The following is a 22,335-nucleotide window of genomic DNA, read 5'->3' as shown; positions in this document are numbered from 1 at the left end:
TTAGGTGGGTATACCTTATCTTAGGGTAGACACACTAGTATTTTTTTTAATAGTTGAACACTTTTTGAAGAAAATGTCTTTGTTATATCTTAAGAATAACTTTAAGAAAGGGTGTACCAAAGTCGACTACAAACAAGTCGCCTATAATGACGTAACGCTGTTCTGAGCTTAGATTTATCTATGTACTGTGTACACCTATAAAAAGCAAGAAAAACTTGCCCATTGGTTCTTCACTTTATAACTTATCACAGTTCCCCAGAAATACACTCTTCAACTTTCAGTTTTCGAAGCAGATAAGGCAAATACAATCACCAAGCCGATTTGTTTTAATTTTCGCAACAGACATTGCTGTTCCTTTTATAAAAATATGCAACGTGATCCTAAAACTAATTAAAGCTCAGCCTTCTGGACAAAGCTAACAAAGTCATCGTACAGCTTCTGGGGCACCTCAAAGGCAGGGAAGTGACCGCCTTCCAAGTGGTGGGTACTGTGCACCAGATTGGGGAACTTGTTGGCCAAAACAGAGTCGGGGAAGTGGGCAATTTCATGGGCGAAGTGGGTGCACCCAGTCTTGGCCTTGATCGGCAAGGAATCCACTGCCAAAGCGAACTGCGATCCAATCATGGATTCCGAGTACAGACGCATGGAGGTGGTAATCGAGTTGGTCACGTAGTAGATCATCACATTATCCAGAAGCTGATCGTAGGTGAACCTCTTAGTTAGTCCGCCATCAGGAAGCGATCTGTATGAAGGATTCGTCCACGTGGAGAACTTCTCCAGAATATAGCCGGCCAGTCCAGTCGGATTGTCGATCAGGGCATTTCCAATGGTGTCCGGCTTGGAGGCCTGAATGTGTGCATATCCCATTTCCTCGAATATGATGCCGAACAGGTGGCCCAATCCCTTGTAGAAATCCGCATACTGGCTGTCCACAAACCAGCTGGGGAAGAACGAGGCCAGCAGGGTCTTAATTTGTCCCAGGGGACTGTTGTTTCCGCACATGTTCGAATGGTAGCCCAGTACGTTCTCCGGGAAAAGAGAGGCTAGATTGGATCCAATTATCGAGCCCCAATCGCCGCCCTGTATGAGGAACTTCTCGAATCCCACTCGGAGCATCAGGTTGCGCATCACCACAGCCACTTGGGCCACACCGAAGCCAGTTTTTGAAGAGGCCTGGAATTGGAAAATTAAATGTGGTTATAAATATATAGGGAAGATAATCGTTTTACATGGTTTAAATAGAAGAAGTACAACTTTTAAATGTGCAGACAACTCAGCTAGATTATTACGCAAGTAAATTTAATTCTAAGCTACATCGGTGTATATCTCTTTAAAAACGAAAAATGTATTAATCATTCAAAGTAAGACAATAGGTATATACTTAAAGTTAAAAGAAAGTGTAATCTTGTTGGGCTCAGTCAAGCTTTTCGTATAGAAAATAATCAGTTTCACGGTTAATGAACCTTTTTTCCCTCGAGACATCAGAACTAACCTGAGACCATCCGTAGCCCGGCAGACTGGGTGCAATCACCTCGAAGACGAAGTCGCTCTTATCGCTGGGCGTGGTCAAGAGGGGAATGAAGTCGTAGAACTCGCGAACGGTTCCCGGCCATCCGTGCATCAGGAGCAGAGGTAGAACCTTCTTGGGCTTCTGGCCTTTCACCTGGCTCGGCTTGGCATGAATAAAGTGAATTTTCAAACTGCAAAAATGGAAAGCATTTGGGGTTAAGTTTCGGGCTTAAAATGCAAATGCAGGTCCACATGCCGGCAACTAATTATGCATGTGGAAAATGTATTGCCATTTGTGTGGCTCTACTCACCCTTGGATCTCCGTTTGGTAGTGATCCAGCTTCTTGAGGTACTGTTCGCGTTCGCTCCACTTGGCCAGATAAGAATCACGCCAGTATTTCACCACTTTTGCCAGTTCCTTGGCATTGAAACCGTACTGAAATCCGACGCCTTCCAGCGGTTCTTGGGCCTTCAGAGGACGACTCAGTTGGCTCTTCAGATCCTCAATTACCTGTGGGGTAAAGATTAGGATTTTTAGGTATAACAAAGGTGGTCTAAATAGTTGGTAGTAATTGGCTTATATTTGGTTTTTGTTTAATCGAATATCATAGTAATAAGAATCTCATTGAAATAAATTATTAATAAATAAGATATTGTTTTTTGGTTATTATTATAACGATATCGTAATGATAATGTCGTTCATAAAACATAGCTCACCTCGGGTTTGACGCTGATGTCGAAAGGCAGGATGGCCTTATTCTCGCGATAAGGTCCCTTTAAGGCTGGACCCCAGTAAGCATTGTTGTCCAGATCGGGCCTCTTTCCTGGCGCCGAAAGGTCTCGATAGTTCTTGTAGCCAACGGCCACCAGGATGGCCAGTCCTCCGACCAGGAACCGCACGAATAAATTCGCCATGGTGGCTATACTCTATACTATATTCTATAAATATATGTATATATTGGAAACACCCCTCTGCCAACTGCACAGTCGTGTGAACTTACTCGGCAAACGAACAACCTACAACAAATCGATCAATTCAAACACAAATGATTTTTAAAGTCCAAGCAGCCGGCAAACTAAAGCTTTTGCCGGCTTGTGGATCCCAAATGGATCATATTCTCCCCACTGCACTGCAAAGTGAGCATGATTTGGCGAAAAACACGAGCATTTCGGGGAGCTTTTGGCGACAAATTGAAAGAGAGCAATTCATGAGACAAAAAACTATTGGGGATGATCTGCCAGTTTTATTTATCAAGCCGAACCAAAGAAGAAACGATTCATGCTTAGACTAACAAAAGATACATATATGTATTTGTTGTACAACTGAGTACAAAATAAATACCTATAGTAATAATAATTTTGAATTTCACTTATCAACACGCGAGAACTTTGATATGTACGAGTCAATAGACAATCGATGGCGTTTATTTATTGAGAACCAGATGGCTTACACTTCAAATTGATTGCTTACAATTTGCATCTGGAGGTCGTTTAGTAAATTTTATATTAATTTTCAGAATTCTTTTCTTAAATATTTTATAAGCAGTTGGTCAAGAACCAAAGCAAGAGGAACCCTAATTGAGGTTCAACTCGTTATGATTAGTACTTTCAGATTTGGAAATTCAATGGGTTACAATTTTTTGATCATTTTATAAAAATCGACTATTGCTGACTCGGAGTGGTTCAGCTATAGTTTTATGTAATATCTGTTTCCCTTTGCTAAAAAAAAATATTTTTTTTAATTTGAGTCCATACAAGAGTAAGAAAAAATATATTACATTAATTATATATTTATTAAAACACAATTAACAAAACTAAAAATAATTAAATGTATTGAGTGCGATCTCTTCTTTGAATTGGATTTAATATGCATATCATTTATCATACATAAATCCAATAAATTGTATTTTGTATTGTATATGCTGAAAAGTTAAATCTTTTAAGAAGTATCGCAAAAAATATCTCCTTTTTTTAAGATTTTAACCAACAAATTAACTTTTTGGCCCAGGGTGCAACATTCAAGTTTCCGCCGAGTGCTAACAGTTCATATCAGTTTATTTTAAAAGTAAAAGTAAAAAAAACAATTTTTGAAAAACAAATTGAGAGAATGGAATGCACTAAGCTTACATAGTATCACTATCAAAGGGTGTTATTTTCCCTGGAATATTTTTTTTGTAAAAGTATAAATGCCTTAAACCAAAATGTTTGAAAAATAAATACAGCTCGGTTCACAGGGTTGAAGATAAGTAAAATGTACTTACATGAAGGAATACAAAAATATCAAGACATAAATAAAAGGCTGTCTATCACTATGAAGATTTAAATTACCTCACTCCTAAAGTCTATTTTAAAAATATAGAATTTTGGTCAACAAGAGTAGTACAATTGAGTACGTATGTTATAACAAGCACATGTAAGGGCACATAAAATATTTTGACCTTTAGTCTTTAGCGAGTTTAGAGCTAAGTCATTTGCAGTCCGATGCTATGGCCAAAGTACAAAGATTGTTTGCTAGTAATAGAAAAAACATTTATTTATTCGTCTCGCCATGCAGGCCAATCTTGGCAACAAAGGCGGTGAAGTCATTGAACAACATAGCCGGCATCTCCAGGGCGGCGAAGTGGCTGCCGTGCTGGAAGTACATCGAGTGCTTCAGGTTGGGGAACTTGTCCCTCAGCTGCCAGTCGGTCGCCGAGGGCAGATCGAACCGGAAGCGGGCACAGCCCATGGGCACCGGGGTCTGCACCCTATCCAGTTGCAGACTCCTGTAGGCCTTGGACACGTTCTCCAGATAGAAACGAGCCGCCGTGGTGGCCGAGTTGGTCAGGTAATAGACCATCAGATTGTCCAGCACTGCCTCCAGGCCGAAGACCGTCACTATAGCACCGAAGTCCTGCTTCAGGCCGGGATTCGTGCAGGTCTGGAACTTCTCCAGGATGTAGGAGGCCAGTCCCACGGGATTGGAGGTCAGAGCCGCCCCGATCGTATCCGGCTTGGTGGCCTGGATGTGGAAGTAGCCGGTCTCCTTCAGTAGGTCCACCCATTTTTCCCACACGGGGAAGTGGTGATCCACAAAGAATCTCGAGGGCAGGTACTTCTCCGGGTAGAAGCTGCCCCAGATTCCCTTCAAAATGGACAGTGGCGAGTGCATGACGCACATGTTGGAGTGGTAGCCGATCACGTTCTCTGGGTAGAGGGTGGCCAGGTTGCTGCCAATAATGCTGCCCCAGTCTCCACCTTGGACGAAGAACTTATTGTGGCCCAGACGCAGCATCAAGTTTCGCATCACGGTGGCCATTTCGGCGGCATTGAATCCGGGACGAGTGGCAGCCTAACAAATTAAGGACATTATCATAAATAATTATCATTATTAAATCAACAGAGTAGTTTCAGATCACTTACATCAGACCATCCATATCCCACGAGAGAAGGTGCCACGACCTCAAAAGCGTACTCCGTGATGTTTTGGTCCTTGGTGAGCATGGGTATGAAATCGAAGAACTCCCGCACTGATCCTGGCCAGCCGTGGAGCAGGAGCAGTGGGTACACGTGCTTCCTGGCCTTGGCTTCCTCGGAGGCCTTCTCGTGAATGTAGTGAATATTCAAACTGCATGGGAATCAAACATTTGGCATGCCATCCAGATTGTAAATGCTTTTTCTACCCACCCCTGAATCTCGGTTGTGTACTGCTTGAACGAGTTGAACAGTTCCTGGCGCTCATCCCACTTGGTCAGATACTTGTCCCGCCAGTAGTCCACAAACTGCTCCAGGGCATAGGTGTTGAATCCGTACTCAAAGGCGATCCCCTCCAGCGGTTCGGTGAGCTTCAGCGTGCGGTTGAGCTGCTGCCTCAGATCATCGATTTCCGCCTGGGGCACCTGTAGCCTGAACTCGTAGATCTTCTTATCGGGCACAAAGTCCTTGCCATCGCCAGGACCCCAGTAGGTGTTGTCCTTGAACTCGGGCTTGGGCAGGGGCTTGGTTAGATCCGAGAACACCACGTAGCCGTAGCCGATGAATGCACCGAACAGGGCCACAATCAGCCCAAACACTATCAGGCACTTCATTCTGGCCACTGCCGCAATTAGCTCCCACTCGGTGTGAATATAAATGAGCCGCCTCGGAGATAATGGTTCCCGATTCAGAATCCGAATCCGGAACAGAGACGACCGCGCAGTTAGAAAGCCGCTAAGGAACTGACTGCCAACGCAATTCTCAATCCCCAAATTGTCTCGCAAAGCTCTATCGAAATTCACTGTCGCCGGTATAGTATATGTTCGTATAATATTTATAAATTCGTTTAGATAGCGCTGGCTATCGCGCACAGTGGTTCAGAATATGATCTGCTATTTTGCTCTTTGTGCTACGAACCCATTTTGGACTATTATACGGCAGTATTTGCTTTAAGTTCAAAGGTTAATTTGTTTGAGATTTCTGGTTTTTATGAGGTCACCATAAATTCTCTTATTAAGGGGTGGATATGAATTTGTTTAATGTACGCTTGGGTATTTTCAACCAATATAACTTATTCATTAGTTTATTTATAATTTATTAAACTTTTAGCACTTTGATAGATATTGACATGTACTTGATATGACATGTAAAAAAAATCTTCAAAAAAGTGGGCGCCACATCATCACATTTTCATCCTGCAAATATTCACAAGACAACAAAAATGCTAGACAGATTTTAGCGGTGTAGGCATTAGAGTTTAGAGTAGAGCTAAATATTTTATAATAGGTCTTAAAAAATGTTGTTCCGATGAACTGAAATAAAACAATGCCATATCTCTTATCGAACTTAATCCTTTTATTATATACCTTATGTGTTTTTCAATGATCAAGACCAATGTGCGCTTGGGGTTAGTCTGCCTGGTACTGGGTAACTTACCCACGTCTGCACCTTGAATCGTCCATTGATTTTAGAACGAGATAGGCTGAGCCACACAAGAACACATAAGACAAGTGCGATGGTGACTTGGGAATAGTCCCAGCTACTTATAAGCAACCACTATCTTATCGGGGCTCTCCTGGAACCTATTTATTGTTAAGCGCTCCACCGGTAACTGATCATAAATCTCAGACCTTCTTCCACCGATGATGTGGCTCCAAGCAAAAAGGCGAAACATGAATGAAGTCGGCCGATTAGAAGGCCACGTAGCTACAGTCACTTTATAAATAGAGTCCTACATACTACCACTAAATTAATATCTTATACAATGGCCAATCAGAGCAAATCCATTTGGTTACTATCCTCTGCTGGCCATAAACTGCAGTGTCACGTAAACACAGATCAACCCTTGGGCGTATTTCTGAAGAATAAATTTGCCCATGCAATCGGGGTGTCCCCTGAGTCGCTTATTTTAATCTTCGATGGGGAGGAAGTCCAGGAGCAGGACACCTTTGACTCTTTGGCCATGGAGGATGATGACATCATAGACGTTTTAGAAGGCAACTAGTGGACTAAAAATCAAGTTACCAAGTAATTGCCCAGCAGAGTCAATGAACTTGCTGTGCACTTGTCAATAAATTTAAATAAAGATCGTTGATTTTAAGAAATTAAATAAATATAATAAAAAGGAAAAAATATATTTTAAAATACCAAAAATGTTTGTTAACTTTTGTTTTTACCATATTTCATTATATTATAATATTGTAATAATCTACTTTAAAGCAAAGTGTCTTGTTGGCTTTTTCCAAAGTTTTAAAATCACTTGGCTACACAGGGAGGAAAAACCAAGGACATTATGCTTGAAATGAAAACATTCGCTCTTACAAATCGTGTAAGTACAAAAACCAAATGGTAGGAACTAAATAAGTTAAATGAGTTGATTTCGTTTTTTTGGTCTTAATTTAAGAATATATTTGTATTAAGTGGTAAAAAATAAGTTATTTTGTTCTGTTCTGTTGATATAACAAATAACTATTTTTTTCATTAATGGAAACTTTTAAATAATATTTTAAACTACATCATTTTTAATTTCATGTGCATTGAAAGGCGGGGATAATTTCTATAAGTTGTAAGGTAGGCAATAATGCTGTCGACATGCAACTATCGAAGGATTCAAGGGGCGAGGAGGCTCGAAAAACCCACAAAAGTGCCGCCAAACATGCAAGACAGCGAAAAGGAGGCGTGGTCGCCGTGGCAAAAACAATGATGTGAAACGTAATTCGAGCGAAATTAACGCAATTACCATGCCGCAGTCAAAGGACTCGAATTCACTTCCGATGCACTGCAGCTAAAAAAAAAAAGAAGTTTGTTCGCGTGCCGCAAACAAATCGCATTGATACTTGGAAGCGTGTCAAAGCTGCCACCTCCGGGGGAAATAGAGAGGTTCCTATTCCGGACCCGAATCGCAGGCCATTAATGCCGGTTCTGCCGGGCTAATTCCCATAATATTGAGTGTTCCAGTTACCGCTAAAGTTTGGCGCCCCGGCTGCCCATAGCAACCCACCCAACCCTCGAGAGGGGCGTGGTCTTAATGGTCGCAATTAGTTTTTCATCCACCTGACACGCACTTGTCGTAAAAGTCCATTGAACCTGTCGCTAAATTGATTTTCATTCGGGCAGGCCTGGCAAAAGTGATTCAGTTTATTTTCCATACTAAACAAATACTATTTATAACCAAAACCCCAGAAAAGGTATGCCAAATCGCTCAAATGAGCGTTGGTTTGTTATAATAACACTGGCATCATGGAACTTAATCAGCGGTTTCGGGTTTTATGCCTACATTCTCGATTGTTATGGTTAGTAAGTCCCTATATTACCTATTTACTATTTAAGGTTATCTTCTTTTTATGCAGTAAACTATCCGCCTGATCACCGGAAAAGGAAGTTCAAATATCACACTTTTCCCGGAACTATTGACTACGATGTTGTTATAGGCATTACTGTCGTAATGCTTTGTCTGATATTATCCTCTATACTGTTGTGCCTGGCATTAAATGAGGTGAATAGAGTACATAACCCAACGATCTCTCATTACTTACTGCGTTTTAGTCCAAAAGAATATGTTTAATTTACGGAATTTGTATTAGCATGACTTTTCCCTGTGCCTGTCTTCCAGTTTGGCCTTTAGCTGGTAAGTAATTCTATATTCCATCAATCCCGCCATTAAATTACCCTTTCAACAGTAACACACGTCACCCTAGTTTTAATAGTCCTTAGTTACTATTTTGGATAATTCTAAGCACTTCGGAGTTAAACGAAATTATTCGGAGTTAAGCCTACGACCAACGATGGACCTGCACATCAATACAATATCATTGCCAGCCTGAAAGTAGACAAATAAAATATACTTTGTGTTTTTCAGTTTCTTTTAGAATCTTAAATTTAGATGTACAGGGGTGGTCATAAAAAATATAAGCAAAATGATTTTTGAAAAATTTTTCTGCAGTTACTATTATTTTTGTTTGAAGAAACTTTTTGCATCAAAAAATTTAAGTTTTCAAGTCGAAGAAAAATGTTTAAAAAGTGAATGCTTACACAAATTCGCCTTTTTCAATAAGTACTAAATGGGTTAAGAAATGTATTGTATCATTCAAACGGCATTTAAATTACCTTTCCATTGATGCCAAAGTTAACAAGAAGTAAGTTCAAATTATGAGTATATTTAACTTTTGTTTTGTGAAAATACTTTTGACCACACCTGTATAAGTAAATCTTATCTGTATAGCTATTCCTTTAAAAAAAACCGCATTGTTTTTAATGTACTATACGCTGCTATAGCAAATATATATCTGCAGTATTTTTGTTTCATATCAGCCCGAAAGTATGGTACAATGTTGGTTCTAATAGCATTATTTATAAAAAGCAAGATGTGTTCATTACATATTTATAGAACCAAGTACAAATATTTTTAATGAGTGTTTCTGGAGCTTAGAAGTTATTTTCAAGACTGAAGTCGTTATTACCCCAGGGAAATTCTTGCTTCTCAGGTGGTCCTTCCCCTTTTGAGCCGATTTGAAGTTCCTGATCATCAGCCGATGATTGGCCTGTGACGTGTCCCAACTGGAAAGTAAATATTTTGTTTGAGATTTGTTATTAACTTTTTTCTTGCTCTTAACTCACCCAGCAGGCCAAAATAATGGCCAATATATTCATCAATATCGACTGTAAAAACATTTTTCTTTGCTACCTCCGCACTGGACTGCTGTTGGGAAACTGTTTCCATTTGTTTGCCCTCTGCTTTTAATCAATTAATGCGCATTAAATATTTATATTTGTGTTTTCGTTTTTTACATACATACAAACATCGCTTTTATCTGCCGCTGTTGCTGGAGCGACAATTTTTAATAAATCCATGAGACAGCAGGTCAATATTTTTATTTTTAAGAGGGCATTCATCAATAAATAACAATTTTATATATAAGCATTTACAAAATTAAGTTTAGTACACACATTTAAAAAACTTTTTCATGTATATTATACAAGCTAGCCCTTAAAATTGACAAAAAATTTGTATTTACCATTTTAAGGTCCTTAAACTAGGCACTTCGGGGAGTTTTGAGCATTAAAGAGGTAATAGCTGAAAATAGTGGCTTAAGAGTTTATCAATCAGAATTATGTCCTGTCGCCTTTAAAGAAAAACTCCTATAAAAACTCGAACTCGAGCGAGGTTAGGGTCATTTGGTTAGCCTCTGCATTTAAACAATTATTATTCATATTTGTATTTTCGTTTATTTACATACATACAAACATCGCTCCTTATCTACAGCGACAATTTTTAATAAGTCCGAGGGAAATAAAAAATGTCAATATATGAATAAATACGTTCCTTTTTGACTATATGTGTATTTGGACTTTCAAAAAAACTTTCTTAAACATGATTAACAAATTAACTTAAAAAATATTGTAGACAGAATTGCATACAATATTGTTTGGTACTATATTTCGCAAGATCTTAATTAAAATTTAGAAGTTTGGAAATCGGTAGGTATAGCTGGTTCCGAGATTCCACTGGGGTTGGGAGTTTCCGTAAGGTCAGCCCAAGCGCTGGCCATATTCTCCAATAACACCGATCTCGTGGCGTCCATTGTCGCTGGTCCATACTTTCTCGAGACCCTTAACGCGAAAGCTGAATCCGTCGCCTCTCTGGCACCCACCGGCTCCCTGAAGATTCAGAGGGTACTGGTTTGGTGGAGTGGTATTCATGGTCAAATCGTCGGACATCGGATGGGCCGAAGTAGCTCGGTTGATCTAATAATGGATACGCTTTAGACAGTTGACTGATAACTCTACTGCAGCTTGGAAGCTCTTTTATTGGAAAATTGTGCGTCTGCAAAAGGAATTCTAGATGCAACATTATGTGTGTACCTACGGCATAGATCTAAAATTAACAATAAAAAAATGGATATTTTAAATTTGCTTGAAAACTTCAAAACACCTAAATATGTATGTATTTATTAATTTTAAGTCTCTTCTTAAAGTTAAAAACTAATGACTTGCATTAGGGAACGTTAAAAAAATTTAAAAATGATACGACTTTAAATAAATATAATAATACTACTAGTTGTACACTTAGATAAAAAAGTAAAATTATATACCTATACATAAATAGATAAATTTTATATTAATTTAAAAAACAGGCATTTAAATAACGACTAAGTTTTTTATTAACTACTTTATGGTATTACTCTCACCTGGTTATTATGAGCACCTATAAGTATTTTGGCCATACCAGAGCAAATATTTAGGAAATGTACTTTTATCACTTATGTATATGTAGGTTCTGTAACCTTTCATCAAAAATTCCCTTATTTACTCGAACTCGTACAAAAAATTGGGAGGACTTTTTTTTATAGGACTAGGTTATCAACTAAAACACGTATTGGGTAAGTGATATTAACTTTAAAAACGAGTTATTTAGTGCTAGCGTACATTTATAAGCTCATTAGGGCGGTCCCAAAAATGAAATCTTGTTCTCAGCCCTTCACATGGTTGATTAAAGTGTGCAAAAAATGTATTCAAAAATGTCGTTTGGTATACCTTAAATTCCTCACTACAATTGTGGACCGCCCCACCGGTCCGCACTTCTACATATTTTTACAGTTTAGCATTTGTTTAAGATAAATAAAATAAAGAGTCTTGTGGAAAAATACCCTATTGTATAGAAATAAGTTTCCCCTTTTCCGGGATTCCCTTTAGAGTTCCAATTATGAGACAATGATTACTGTAGGTTAGTGTTCTGAGCAGATAAGATTGCATCGGGGATTCCTTTTGACAGACCCGCAATTGTCCTATAAAAGAGCTTCCAAACTGCAGTGGTATTATCAGTCAACAGCCTCAAGCTTTTCCACCGAGATCAATCGAGATGCAGTCTACCATAATCTTCGGCTTGCTCTTCTGCGCCATCGGTGCTACTTTGGCCCATCCGATGCCCGAAGATATGACCATGAATCCCACTCCACCACCCCAGTACCCTCTGAACCTTCAGGGAGGAGGTGGAGGTCAGAAAGGCGATGGATTTGGATTTGGTGTGCAGGGTCACGAGAAAGTATGGACCAGCGACAACGGACGCCACGAGATCGGTCTAAATGGAGGATACGCCCAGCACTTGGGCGGACCTTACGGAAACTCCCCACCCCAATGGAACGTCGGAACCAGCTATACCTACAGATTTCCAAATTTCTAAAATCCGTTTTAAAGATGCAAAACATATTTGCAAATATTATTATACGTATTCCTGTCCACAGTTTTTATTTATCTAAATTGTCATTAAAGTCTCGCTTTAAAAAACCACATCCACTTTGTATGTTCAGAATATTGCGAAATATATTACCGAATATAACCAAATGTATACCTGACCATAATTTCCATATCTCAAAAGCCATCAAAGTCCTTGACGTTGTTTGTTTACCCCGGAACATTCAGGCAGACTTCTAGAGACAGAGGTTGGGTCACAGATGATCTTGCAGTTTGGCTAATTGTTGATACATCTTGTTTGGCCAACTCCGCTGGGTAATAACAAATTACGATGACAGGCGGTCTTAATGAAACCTGCCAAGACAAAATGTTTTTTGCTAATTGGATTTATTGCGTAAACTGTCTAAAGAACCTTCGATGGAAATTTATCATGCCGCTGGCGCATCATCCGCAACATGCGCAGCCTAGCCCCAAGATTTAAAAATTACGCAATCCCCAACGAAAGCGAAGAAGATTCGCTCGAATATTTGAAAAATGATTCATGAAGAGGCTGTGTTCTTAACTCTTTTGCAGCCAAATTTGGGGATTACCAAAAGTTTTTCACATCATTAATTTGACCTAAGGAAAGCCAAATTGAATTGACCTTGTACAATGATAAATCGATTTGGGAAACTAAGCTTTGCCTGCAGCACCGGAACCTGTGGGTTGACTGTTCTTGTTTTCATGGGTGGAAATCGCTTTTTGGCGAAAGTCATTTCAAGTCAGAGATTCTTTATGATTAAAAAGGTTAAGTTTTTGCAAATTATAACTGATTAAAAAAGCAAAAGTGTGCTCCAGAAACAGTGTAACTGATGCTAAAGATTTATTATGTGCTTAAAAATCAGGTCATCGTGAAGAAAGTATGTGCCAAAAAGATAAAACAAAGATAAGCCAGTTAACCAACATGAAAAAAGTTAAAGTTAAGTCCAAAAATTTAATTCAGATCTAGAAAATTGATAAATATTTGTATTGGTTTAATTTTTAACAATAAACTGATAGATGCTTTAAATGAAGCTATACTAATTATGCATGTTTATTAAACCATGTTTAATGTTATTTTCTACTCGAATGTTATATCAACTAATTGTACCTAGGGAGTTTACCTACTTAAAACCGCAGTTAGCTGATTATTATCACAGCTGCCACACATAATTTCTTCTGAAATTGAAACACATCTACATTCATTGCCTCTCGTTGGGATTCACTTTGTCGTCTGTCTCTTTTTGTAGAGCCTACACGTACTTCTTATCAATAAGACTGGGGATCCACTGGTGAACCACAAAACCATCATCTTGAACGGGAATCCCAAGTGGGGAATCATCTGCCAATATTGATAAGCCACCAATTTGAGCTATATAAGAGTTGAACTTGGTTCTAGCCGTATTCAGTTGACAAAGTCGAGTCAAAGCAAAATGCATTTTACCTCCAGTTTTCTACTCATTGCCCTGGCCTGTGCCTGTGCCTTCTCCAGCTCCTTGGCCTATCCCTATCCTGATCCCCGAGAGATTGTGAACCTGCAGCCGGAACCATTGGCAGTAAGTTATTAGCGGCCGATTGACTTAGAGCACTTTTTAATCAAGAACTTTCTTCAGTACTCTCCCAATTTCGACGTTGTGCCCTTGCACAGAGTGCGTCGCCAGTTCCAACTGAATGGCGGTGGCGGTGGCAGCCCAAAACAGGGATTTGACCTCAACCTCAACGCCCGTGCTCCAGTTTGGCAGAGTCACAATGGACGCCACTCCTTCGACGCCACGGGGTCGTATGGCCAGCACCTGGGAGGACCCTACGGCAACAGCCGACCCCAGTTTGGAGCCGGGGGTGTTTACACCTATAGGTTCTAGGAAACTAGTAAAATTTTTTAATATTTATTAAAATACAAATAAAAATAAAGCGAACTTAGCGAAATTGTTTTAATCATTTTAGTAACGAAAAAGGTTAATTATATTTTTACACCGGTGTCCTTCCCATTTCATGGAACTTTAAACCAATTGCCCAATTTTTTGAGAAGCTACTAGTTCATTTTAAATTATTGAAAATTCTTTCACGATGCGCAACCCTTAAAGTTACTGATTTACAGACCGCTGAGATATATTCGATTATAAGATAATTTATCTTTTTGGTGAAATTTTCAATACAAGTAACATGTCGATTTTCTTATTATTTTCGTATTAATGTTCCTATCAGGAGTGTCTTATTTTTTGCAACTTAATTTAATTTTAAGTCGAAATATTTCAAATATAACCTTTTAAAATGTAATAGAACGATATAAACTTTGTTTAGCTGAAAGAAATAAAACATAATTATGTGGGCTCTAACGATGTTCTATTGGTTTTCTAAGCAATTTTTAGCCAGCAAATGAACTAGAATTATGAATGGTTGCATTTATTATAGTTCTTAATATTCAACTATTTAGTTCCATGTATTGTCCCAGGGTAGTTCCTTATCAGTCTGATTGTAAGCAAAGATTGTGGGATCTGGCTGAGGTACCGCAAACTATATTGTAAGAGGGAACAATTTTAGTTTTTAATGCAAAGCCTAATCCAAGACACTCACCTCCTGCCATTCATCCAAGTTTCCCGACCCTCCGCCCACAGAACGCCCTTGGATGAGGCCAACTAAGTAGAGAATAAACCAAAGACTCAGAATACCCAACATTTCACTGAGAGATGCTGCGTCCGACTAAATTTTCGCCCCGATTTGAACCGCCTCCGGCCCCAGTTCTCAACTTCCCGGCTGATAAGACCCTGATAAGGCCGACGAACACTCGGATGTGTGTCAAGAGCTCGCTGCCAGTCTAGAGACCATAGCCCCTGGATTCGAGACCAGGTCAAAGCTAGAGCCAAAGCCAAACCCAGCTGAACTGTATTAAATTTGGGGAACGTGCAACTGGCAGCCAAATTTGGCACGTTTTCTGTTGAAATCGAAAAGAAGCCAAAACAAAAGCAGCACAACAGACCCGAAAAATGGAAAAGCAAAACAAATTTAAATGTTAGAAGCAACAATGAAGGTCAGGCTATGATGACTTTTTTCCTGCACCGAACCCCCATCCTCCGAAAAAAAAAGAAACAACCGAAACAGAAATTTCGTTGCGCTTGCCTCTGTTTTGTTTTTCAGTCCAACTCGTTGTCTTGGGTTAACTGGGCAAGTTCCTTTTTGATAGCTTCAATTTCTGGCCAATTTTTCTTTTCATACCCTGCGTTATGGGGTATATTCTCATGGCCACATTTTACGAAAATGTATTTCTTGATATTTTATAACATTGCGTTATTAAATTAGGTCTGACTTACTCTTAAGTACATGGAGATACATAAGATTACTAAATAAGTATCTAAAAATCAGTATCCAATTTAGGAATCCTTACAGCAACTAAAATAAGTAACTACTTAAAAAATTATAAGAAAATGAAAAACCTTATTTTCCAAATAGTTTTTAAGAGTATTTAATCCCTCAATTGGCAAAAATCTAACCCCATCCCAGCTGCACTTTTCTCCTCTGTTTTTCATGTCATTTTCGTATGGAGAGTGCTCCAATTCAGTGGAAGAGCTATTTTCTAAATCAATGCGCAAATTGTCAAAGTCAAAAGCGGGAGAATTTCTATTGTTTAGCTCCGCTCTGTTTTCCTTTTCTTTGCCCTGACATGGAAAATTGGCTCGCTCGGAAAATTGCCAGATCGAAGGGGATGAGGGGGAAGGGGGCCTAAAGTGGGTGGATTGTTTTCCAAATTGCACATGTGGCAGTCAACTCATTTGTCAAGTGGCAAATCAGTTTAGGCCGAGACAGTAACACAGAGCCAAAGAGCGAGTTAGAGACGGCGATAAAATCAACTTTGCATTTTCCATGTACTTGAAGTTGACGGTGAAGTTTTCCCGTCGCCGTTTTTGATCGTGACGATCGACGGCATTTCCCACGCAAACTTGCCTTTGCACCGAAGGCAGTTAAATTGTTTGACACACTCAACACTCGGCTCTTGTCTTTGATTGTATCGGAAACCGAACAAACATTGCTGAAATTTATGCTCTCCATAGGAAAGTTTCTAATTAGAAAGTTGGTAGGGGCGGCGGATGATGGGCCGCGGAATTCATCTCCCACTAATGGCTTTTTAATGAAGCCACCGAGAACTTGCCCACCGGCGAGACTAAGTAACTCAAATTAGGCGTATTAATTATGACTGACACTGTTAGCTGGCAAAGAAATGGCCAAGCGGAGAGTGCAAGAGTTAGCAGGTGCCAGACAGACTCTTGGCTTTTCGCATTTGCATCTGACATTTGCCACGATGCGCCGACCTCCTCCTCTCACTCCACTCCACTCCCCTTTGAGAGACAAAAAGCGGGATCGCGGCATTTTGGCCTGCTTACTGCATTTGGCCAAAATGTCTATAGTTCAATTGCTGATATTTTGGCCAGACACACGACGGAACACGTGACCTATGCAATGGAGCAGCGGCAGCAGCAGCCGATGAGGCATCGCCAAAGAGCGTGAGTCTCTCGCGATGGCTGCGTGACACGAAAAGGGGATCCGAATCGGGGTCACCAGGCAGATAAAAAGGGAGTAGGATGATCTCTAAATATACTTACCGCTGGTAAGTTATTAATGGTTTTACTAACATGTATTTTATACATTTTAAAAGCTTATTATAATGACTAACTTTAGTTTATAAATTATTATATTTTAATATATACCCTTTGTTGGATATTATTGAATAATTTTATTTAAACATTTATTTACCTAGTTGAGTTCATTTAAGTCTAGTACATTTATTTAAAGTCCTATGTTGATCTATTATTATTATCTTTCAGTATTTTACTATTGTTATTATTATTTATCTGATAGATCTTTCTTAACTTTAAGGTTTTTTTTTTAAATTTTGAATAAGTAAATGCTTTTCTGTAGGAATATTCGACCAGCTTATAGAAAACTCTGGCTTATTTATACCACCTTATAAAGCCCATTTCTAACAGTTGCCAGAATCGTTTTTAACACTCAAGAACTACTCCTTCTTAAAAAGAACACGCTATCATCCCTAAAGATCTGTTAAGTTTGCGATGGGCAACAGTTTAATAAATTGTTTGACTTCGATTTAAAATAAATTGACATCAAATGCTGCACAAATCATTTGGTGCAGTATATTTATTCTTTTTTTCCCTCCTAATGAAGGTTGCCTGTTGCGGTTGTTGCTAGTTGCAGCCAGGTATTGCTGTTGTCATGCAAATTGGACTCACGTTTTGCACATTAAGCAACCGTCAATTGTTTCAACAAATGCAATGATTGAGTTCTTGGCACCTGGCCAAGCCTCGATGGCCCTAAACCCCACTCGCCAGCTTTTTTTTAGCCATAAAAACCCGCATGTGTTGCATGGGGAGAGCTTGGCTAATTGGAGTCCAGCGGCAGGCAGCAGCAGCAACTGCCGACCAGCAACATTGACCAACAGGAAGGAGACAGGGAATGATGCCTCAACTTCATCTCGATCTTAACAGTAAAAATGAAGACAAAAATATTTACCGTAACGCATTAAGAGAACAAGAACAAAAGTTACTGATGCTGCTGATGTTGCTGCTGCTGCCGGCAGTTGCAAGTTGCAAGTTGCACGTTGCAGTATCAATAGTAATTTGAGGCGGCTCTTTGGGGGAGGAGAGATAGTGTCGTAGGTCAGGCAGCAGCAGCAGTTTAAGCCGACTGCAATTTGTGGCCTACGAGCAGCAGCAGCAGCAGCAGCAACTGCAACGAGCCACCAGCAACCAGCAACAGCAGCAACTGCAATGACGATTTGTAGCCAATTATTTCAAATATTGTATTGAAATTGTAGGCCAGTGTGAGTGTGTGCTGGTATCTGTGTGTGGTTATCTCTCGATTGGCATCTGCAGCAGGCCCAGTACTTGTGTCCCTGCCCCCCGGGCTCCTCCCGCCCCACTCTCTCCAGCCAATTTCCCCAATCTCACGTAGCCCGTTTGAGTGTGTCACAAGTGACCACTGCAAGTCCGGCCAGTCCAAGTGGTTGCCAATCGATGGCAAATCTCAAAACCAGCAGTCCGACTCTCGGCTAAGGTCGCAGACTCCGCTCGATTCCCACAACCTGACGCATCTTTGTCATGTGTCCGATTAATCACCACTCTTAGCCTCAACTTCACTTCCAGAACGACTCGACTTGGCCCGGCCAACAACGGGTCACGTCAACCGGCAACTGGCAGCAGCAGCAGCACGCGCTGGCTGACCTTTGTTGCAGCAGCAGCAGCAGCAACAGCAACAGCCGCCCATCAGCAACAGCAACAGCTACAGCAGCAATCTGACATTCATACGTTAATTTTAGCTTGTTGCATCAGTCAGATTGCCGGTGTCATTGTCTCACACTTACACTGCACAGCAAAAATGTGGCAGAAAGTAATATGTCTTGAATCGAGTTACCCTATGCGGGTTGTACTTTAAAGGAATAAAGTGTTTGAAAGAGGTGTTATTAATATTACAATAATAGGGAGACCTTTAAGTTGGCCCACTTTTTGTTTCCTTTTCGTCATTGCCATATGAAACGAATTGTGTTGTACATCATTAAAAGGCATCATCTGGTATCTTTAAACTGGATTAAAGGAATGTTGACTTAAAAAAAGGACTACAATTGGGTCGACTTTTAAAAATCAATAAAAACGTACGCAGTAAGCTCTTTATACTTCTAGAAACTATTTATTTTAGTTAAATAAATATACTATAGTTTTGTATTTAATTTAGTGACCTATTTCTGACTATTAAGTTAAAAAAACCACTTTCTATTTGGTAAAGAGTTCAATATGTTATATTTTTTTATTTGAACAGTATTGATTTTGTGTAGAATTAAAAAAGCGTCAAGAATCAAGCCAGGCTTGAGCTGGATCAATAATAATTTTATTAAAATGTGTTCACCAAAAAACAATCACATATCGGATATAATAGTATTATTTGTTTTTCAGAAACTTTTTCGGCGTTTTCTTTTGACTTTTTCTAATTGTAACTTTTCAAGTGTTATATTGCTTTTGTTTATATAATACTTGGCATCTTGAGAACCTATTATTAGTACAATAAAATATGTTAATGATACAGGAAGTTAAAAAACATGTTTAGGACTTTTATTTCTATTGCAGTTCTTTCATTAATACCTCATTATAAGGATACTTTTGGCTTGTTTATTGATTAATTGATGACAAATTTATTGGTCATAAATACGATGCTAGAAAAATGTTAACGATAATTTAAGTATATGCCAACGATTTATATTTCATCGTTCTGAGAATCAAAATCCCGCTTTATGGGCAGTCAAGCCCACAAACCATAAAATCACTGCTGCCTAGTGTGGATTGGTAATCATGCATTTAAAATTCAGCAGCACGATCAACAAAAACAATCGGCAACCGGCTAACAACCAACAAAGAAGCCCAAGAATGCAATGCAACGGCAATTGTCTGGTCTTGGCCAAGGCAAAAACTTATTAATACCTTATTAGACAAGGGTCGAACTCGTCGGCAATCCGTCTCCATGGAATATCAATGAGAACGGCCCCGGCGACCGCGGTGGCATTTCCGTTTGCCCGCCAACTAGTCCCATGGTGGCACCATGGGCGACAAAGCAACGGTGACCGATCAATTCGCGTCTCGGTTTTTGGCTTGCAGCACACACAGTCGCAGTCGCAGTTGCAGTTGCAGTTGCAGTCACAGGAAATGCAATCATAAATCGCCCATGATGACGATGACCATGGCAGAGTCTCTGTCCTATTCCTCGGTCCTCTCCCTCGGCCAACTCCCTCGGAACCGGGCGATGTTTATGTTCATGGCCTGGCAATTAGCCTGGCCAAGATCTGGACACAACCAGGAAACGATTCTGGGCACACTATGCGTAGGGTATTCTAATACTGCACTAGAACTCGGAAAGATCAGAGGAATGGTGGGTGTGCACCTCAATGTATATGGTTTATGGTAATGGTAATGGTATATGGTATTATTTTATATATTTTTGTGAGCAACTAAACTTATATTACATTTCTGAAATACTTATAAACCTCATATATTGTCATCCCTTCTTTCAAGTAAAGGGTATTAGACCTCCACTCTGTTTCTTGCAACTTTCCATATTTTCCTTCAGAATAGACACTTGTCAGATTGCATGTTCAGTTCTAATAATATAATCTTCCTTTGCGGCCTTTACTTTGCACTGCTTCAGAAATACTTGCGTGCCTGGGCATTGTCCAAACGGTTTTCCCCCATTTTTAGCCCCCCTTGCGGTTTTCTCTTTAGCAGGGTGTCTGCATTACAACATCATTAGAATTTGATTTGCGTTTCCTTGGCATGCGGCTGCTGCTGATGCTGCTGCTGAAGCCTTGGCCTTCGCTGCCAACGTGGCATTAAAGCCCATTTAGCTGTCGTGTGGCAATTATTGATCAACAAGGTGCCACAATCGGCCATGGAGTACTTCTTTGGCTGTTAATTCTACGTGGTCTTCTTGGCCGGGCATTTGCATAAAGCCGTTTAACCGTTTTGCCAGCTAAAAGCAATTTTATGCCCCTGTGCAGCCACGCCCCCCTCGGCCATCCTCGCCCCTTCTCGCCCATCCCTGACCGCACTTAACACGCTTCATTTGGCCAGGCTGCTGACTGCCGCTTTCGCTCAACGCTCGCCGGCCATGGCCGCAAGCGTTTAAATATTTATGTCTTGTGTATTTAAGTTAATCACATCCGAATGATGAGCTTCAACTACTGTGCTGTGGCATCTTTTTCTCGGAGGCTGCTGAAGACTCTAATGACGGAAGACTCTGGGATTCTTTATCACTCGAAAAAATCATGATTTCCTTTTGGTCATGATTGAACTCTCTGCGCCTTTTTGTTCTCATTTTTGTACCTATATATTTACCAAAAAATATTCTCCTAAATGGGAGGACAGATTAATATATGACTTTAAGATACAAACTTAACAACATTTAATATATTAGAAGCTATCGAACACAAATTTTTTTTATATATTGGAATTTATATTACGAACTATCCTAAAACACATGGGAAATTACACTATTATATCATCTAGATTTACTAAAATAAGATTTAAAGATACCAACCTAACAATATTTGATATATTAAAAGCTATCATAAAAATATATATGTTTTAAATATTAAAGAATGTATAGATACGAGCTATCCGAAAATACACAGGAAATTAAGATGAAAATCCATGGAAATCTTCTTTCTAGTTCACAAATAATTCAAAGACAAATTGATGAAATTATTTTCTTCAGTAGGAAACGTAAGTTGATATGTTCCTTTTATGTTTTATATTTAAAGAAAATTTAACTAATTCGAAATAATAATGATCCGTTTTGATCTGTGTAGGCTTTATTATATGGCACCGCCAGAAGACGCAAAAACCTCTTCCTCCGCCACAGGTGTCATTTGTTTGCATCTCTTTATTGAGTCGTTAACATTCCTTTCTTTTCCCGTTTGTTTCTCTCTGCCCCTTTCGGGATATTTTAATTATTTAGTGGAGAGTACCAAAATAAAATAAAATAAAATGCAAACACAAAACCAACAAATTCCCTCACATTAAATGGCAGAGGTACAACAAATTACCCCGAAAATGGCCACACAAAATGCGCCGAACAAGGTGAGAGACTGGGAGACACTCGCCGAGTGCGACCTGTACGGTGGGACAGTGGCAGGGAAAGGCGGAGGAAAAGGAAGCTGGCTTCCCATCAGTTCCCATAAACATGTCCCCTTCCAATTTGCTTGTTCGCTGTTTGCGTTGCCGCGACTTTTTAGCATTTCATTAATTTATGTTTATTGTTAGCACACACACCGCGACTCTGGCCAATTGGCCTGGCTGACTATTTTTGGACCCTGTCCGTGGGTCTGGGACAGATTAGGCTCTGCCAATTTGGTGTGAAGCTTTGCATTTGCTCCTTTGGCGGCCAAAGCGGCGACTAACGGCAGCTGGCAGAGCATCAATCAATGCAGTCGCAGTTTCAGTTGCAGTTGCATCCACGAGCTCGTGGGAGGGGAATCCCGGAGCGCGGCAGGCTGCCAACTGACCTTGCAATAAGGAAGTGACATTCGTCACTGTCTGCACCAAAAGCAGCAGCGGAAAAGGGGCACTGGGAAAAAATATGCCACAGAGGGATACTTATTAAAATATTTAACTC

The 22,335-nt window shown here is 39.8% G+C and overlaps 8 protein-coding genes and 1 pseudogene across 9 annotated transcripts; 4 read left to right on the top strand and 5 right to left on the bottom strand.

Moving 5' to 3' along the window:
- Positions 1 to 298: 298 nt before the first annotated feature.
- LOC119551247 (juvenile hormone epoxide hydrolase 1) lies at positions 299 to 2,624 on the bottom strand. The gene is made up of 5 exons (XM_037860490.1): positions 2,511 to 2,624; positions 2,227 to 2,448; positions 1,821 to 2,020; positions 1,493 to 1,700; positions 299 to 1,173 (listed from the first exon to the last, which is right to left on the bottom strand). The coding sequence occupies exons 2-5, from the start codon at positions 2,422 to 2,424 to the stop codon at positions 391 to 393; spliced, it is 1,389 nt and encodes a 462-aa protein (XP_037716418.1). The 5' UTR covers positions 2,425 to 2,448; positions 2,511 to 2,624; the 3' UTR covers positions 299 to 390.
- Positions 2,625 to 4,021: 1,397 nt separating this feature from the next.
- On the bottom strand, positions 4,022 to 5,705 carry LOC119551488 (juvenile hormone epoxide hydrolase 1). Its single transcript, XM_037860852.1, has 3 exons — positions 5,176 to 5,705; positions 4,912 to 5,116; positions 4,022 to 4,840 (listed from the first exon to the last, which is right to left on the bottom strand). The coding sequence occupies exons 1-3, from the start codon at positions 5,574 to 5,576 to the stop codon at positions 4,040 to 4,042; spliced, it is 1,407 nt and encodes a 468-aa protein (XP_037716780.1). The 5' UTR covers positions 5,577 to 5,705; the 3' UTR covers positions 4,022 to 4,039.
- Positions 5,706 to 6,672: 967 nt separating this feature from the next.
- LOC119551586 (small ubiquitin-related modifier) lies at positions 6,673 to 7,116 on the top strand. Its single transcript, XM_037860986.1, has one exon. It carries the CDS (start codon positions 6,728 to 6,730, stop codon positions 6,965 to 6,967), a length of 240 nt encoding a protein of 79 aa, XP_037716914.1. The 5' UTR covers positions 6,673 to 6,727; the 3' UTR covers positions 6,968 to 7,116.
- A 964-nt stretch (positions 7,117 to 8,080) lies between these two features.
- On the top strand, positions 8,081 to 8,772 carry LOC119551353. 2 transcript variants are annotated; one of them, XM_037860672.1, is made up of 4 exons: positions 8,082 to 8,255; positions 8,313 to 8,458; positions 8,509 to 8,590; positions 8,643 to 8,772. In XM_037860672.1, the coding sequence occupies exons 1-4, from the start codon at positions 8,153 to 8,155 to the stop codon at positions 8,690 to 8,692; spliced, it is 381 nt and encodes a 126-aa protein (XP_037716600.1). In that variant the 5' UTR covers positions 8,082 to 8,152; the 3' UTR covers positions 8,693 to 8,772. The 2 variants fall into 2 exon arrangements, with proteins under 2 accessions (XP_037716601.1, XP_037716600.1); XM_037860673.1 differs by lacking the exon at positions 8,643 to 8,772 and having other exon boundaries at positions 8,081 to 8,255; positions 8,517 to 8,581.
- Positions 8,773 to 9,210: 438 nt separating this feature from the next.
- Positions 9,211 to 9,648, bottom strand: LOC119550982. Its single transcript, XM_037860017.1, has 2 exons — positions 9,580 to 9,648; positions 9,211 to 9,519 (listed from the first exon to the last, which is right to left on the bottom strand). Exons 1-2 carry the CDS (start codon positions 9,631 to 9,633, stop codon positions 9,388 to 9,390), a joined length of 186 nt encoding a protein of 61 aa, XP_037715945.1. The 5' UTR covers positions 9,634 to 9,648; the 3' UTR covers positions 9,211 to 9,387.
- A 774-nt stretch (positions 9,649 to 10,422) lies between these two features.
- On the bottom strand, positions 10,423 to 20,414 carry LOC119549512 (annotated as a pseudogene).
- Positions 11,791 to 12,303, top strand: LOC119551733 (diptericin A-like). The gene has a single exon (XM_037861234.1). The coding sequence runs from the start codon at positions 11,822 to 11,824 to the stop codon at positions 12,140 to 12,142; it is 321 nt and encodes a 106-aa protein (XP_037717162.1). The 5' UTR covers positions 11,791 to 11,821; the 3' UTR covers positions 12,143 to 12,303.
- On the top strand, positions 13,566 to 14,091 carry LOC119551732 (diptericin-A). Its single transcript, XM_037861233.1, has 2 exons — positions 13,566 to 13,727; positions 13,785 to 14,091. Exons 1-2 carry the CDS (start codon positions 13,605 to 13,607, stop codon positions 14,031 to 14,033), a joined length of 372 nt encoding a protein of 123 aa, XP_037717161.1. The 5' UTR covers positions 13,566 to 13,604; the 3' UTR covers positions 14,034 to 14,091.
- LOC119551735 lies at positions 14,498 to 14,860 on the bottom strand. Its single transcript, XM_037861236.1, has 2 exons — positions 14,746 to 14,860; positions 14,498 to 14,685 (listed from the first exon to the last, which is right to left on the bottom strand). The coding sequence occupies exons 1-2, from the start codon at positions 14,845 to 14,847 to the stop codon at positions 14,602 to 14,604; spliced, it is 186 nt and encodes a 61-aa protein (XP_037717164.1). The 5' UTR covers positions 14,848 to 14,860; the 3' UTR covers positions 14,498 to 14,601.
- Positions 20,415 to 22,335: the final 1,921 nt, after the last annotated feature.

The sequence above is a fragment of the Drosophila subpulchrella genome, chromosome 2R (assembly GCF_014743375.2).
Source record: "Drosophila subpulchrella strain 33 F10 #4 breed RU33 chromosome 2R, RU_Dsub_v1.1 Primary Assembly, whole genome shotgun sequence".
Classification (NCBI taxonomy): domain Eukaryota; kingdom Metazoa; phylum Arthropoda; class Insecta; order Diptera; family Drosophilidae; genus Drosophila; species Drosophila subpulchrella.
Note: the sequence above shows the minus strand (reverse complement) of the source record. Positions and strands in the feature narration are given on the sequence as shown.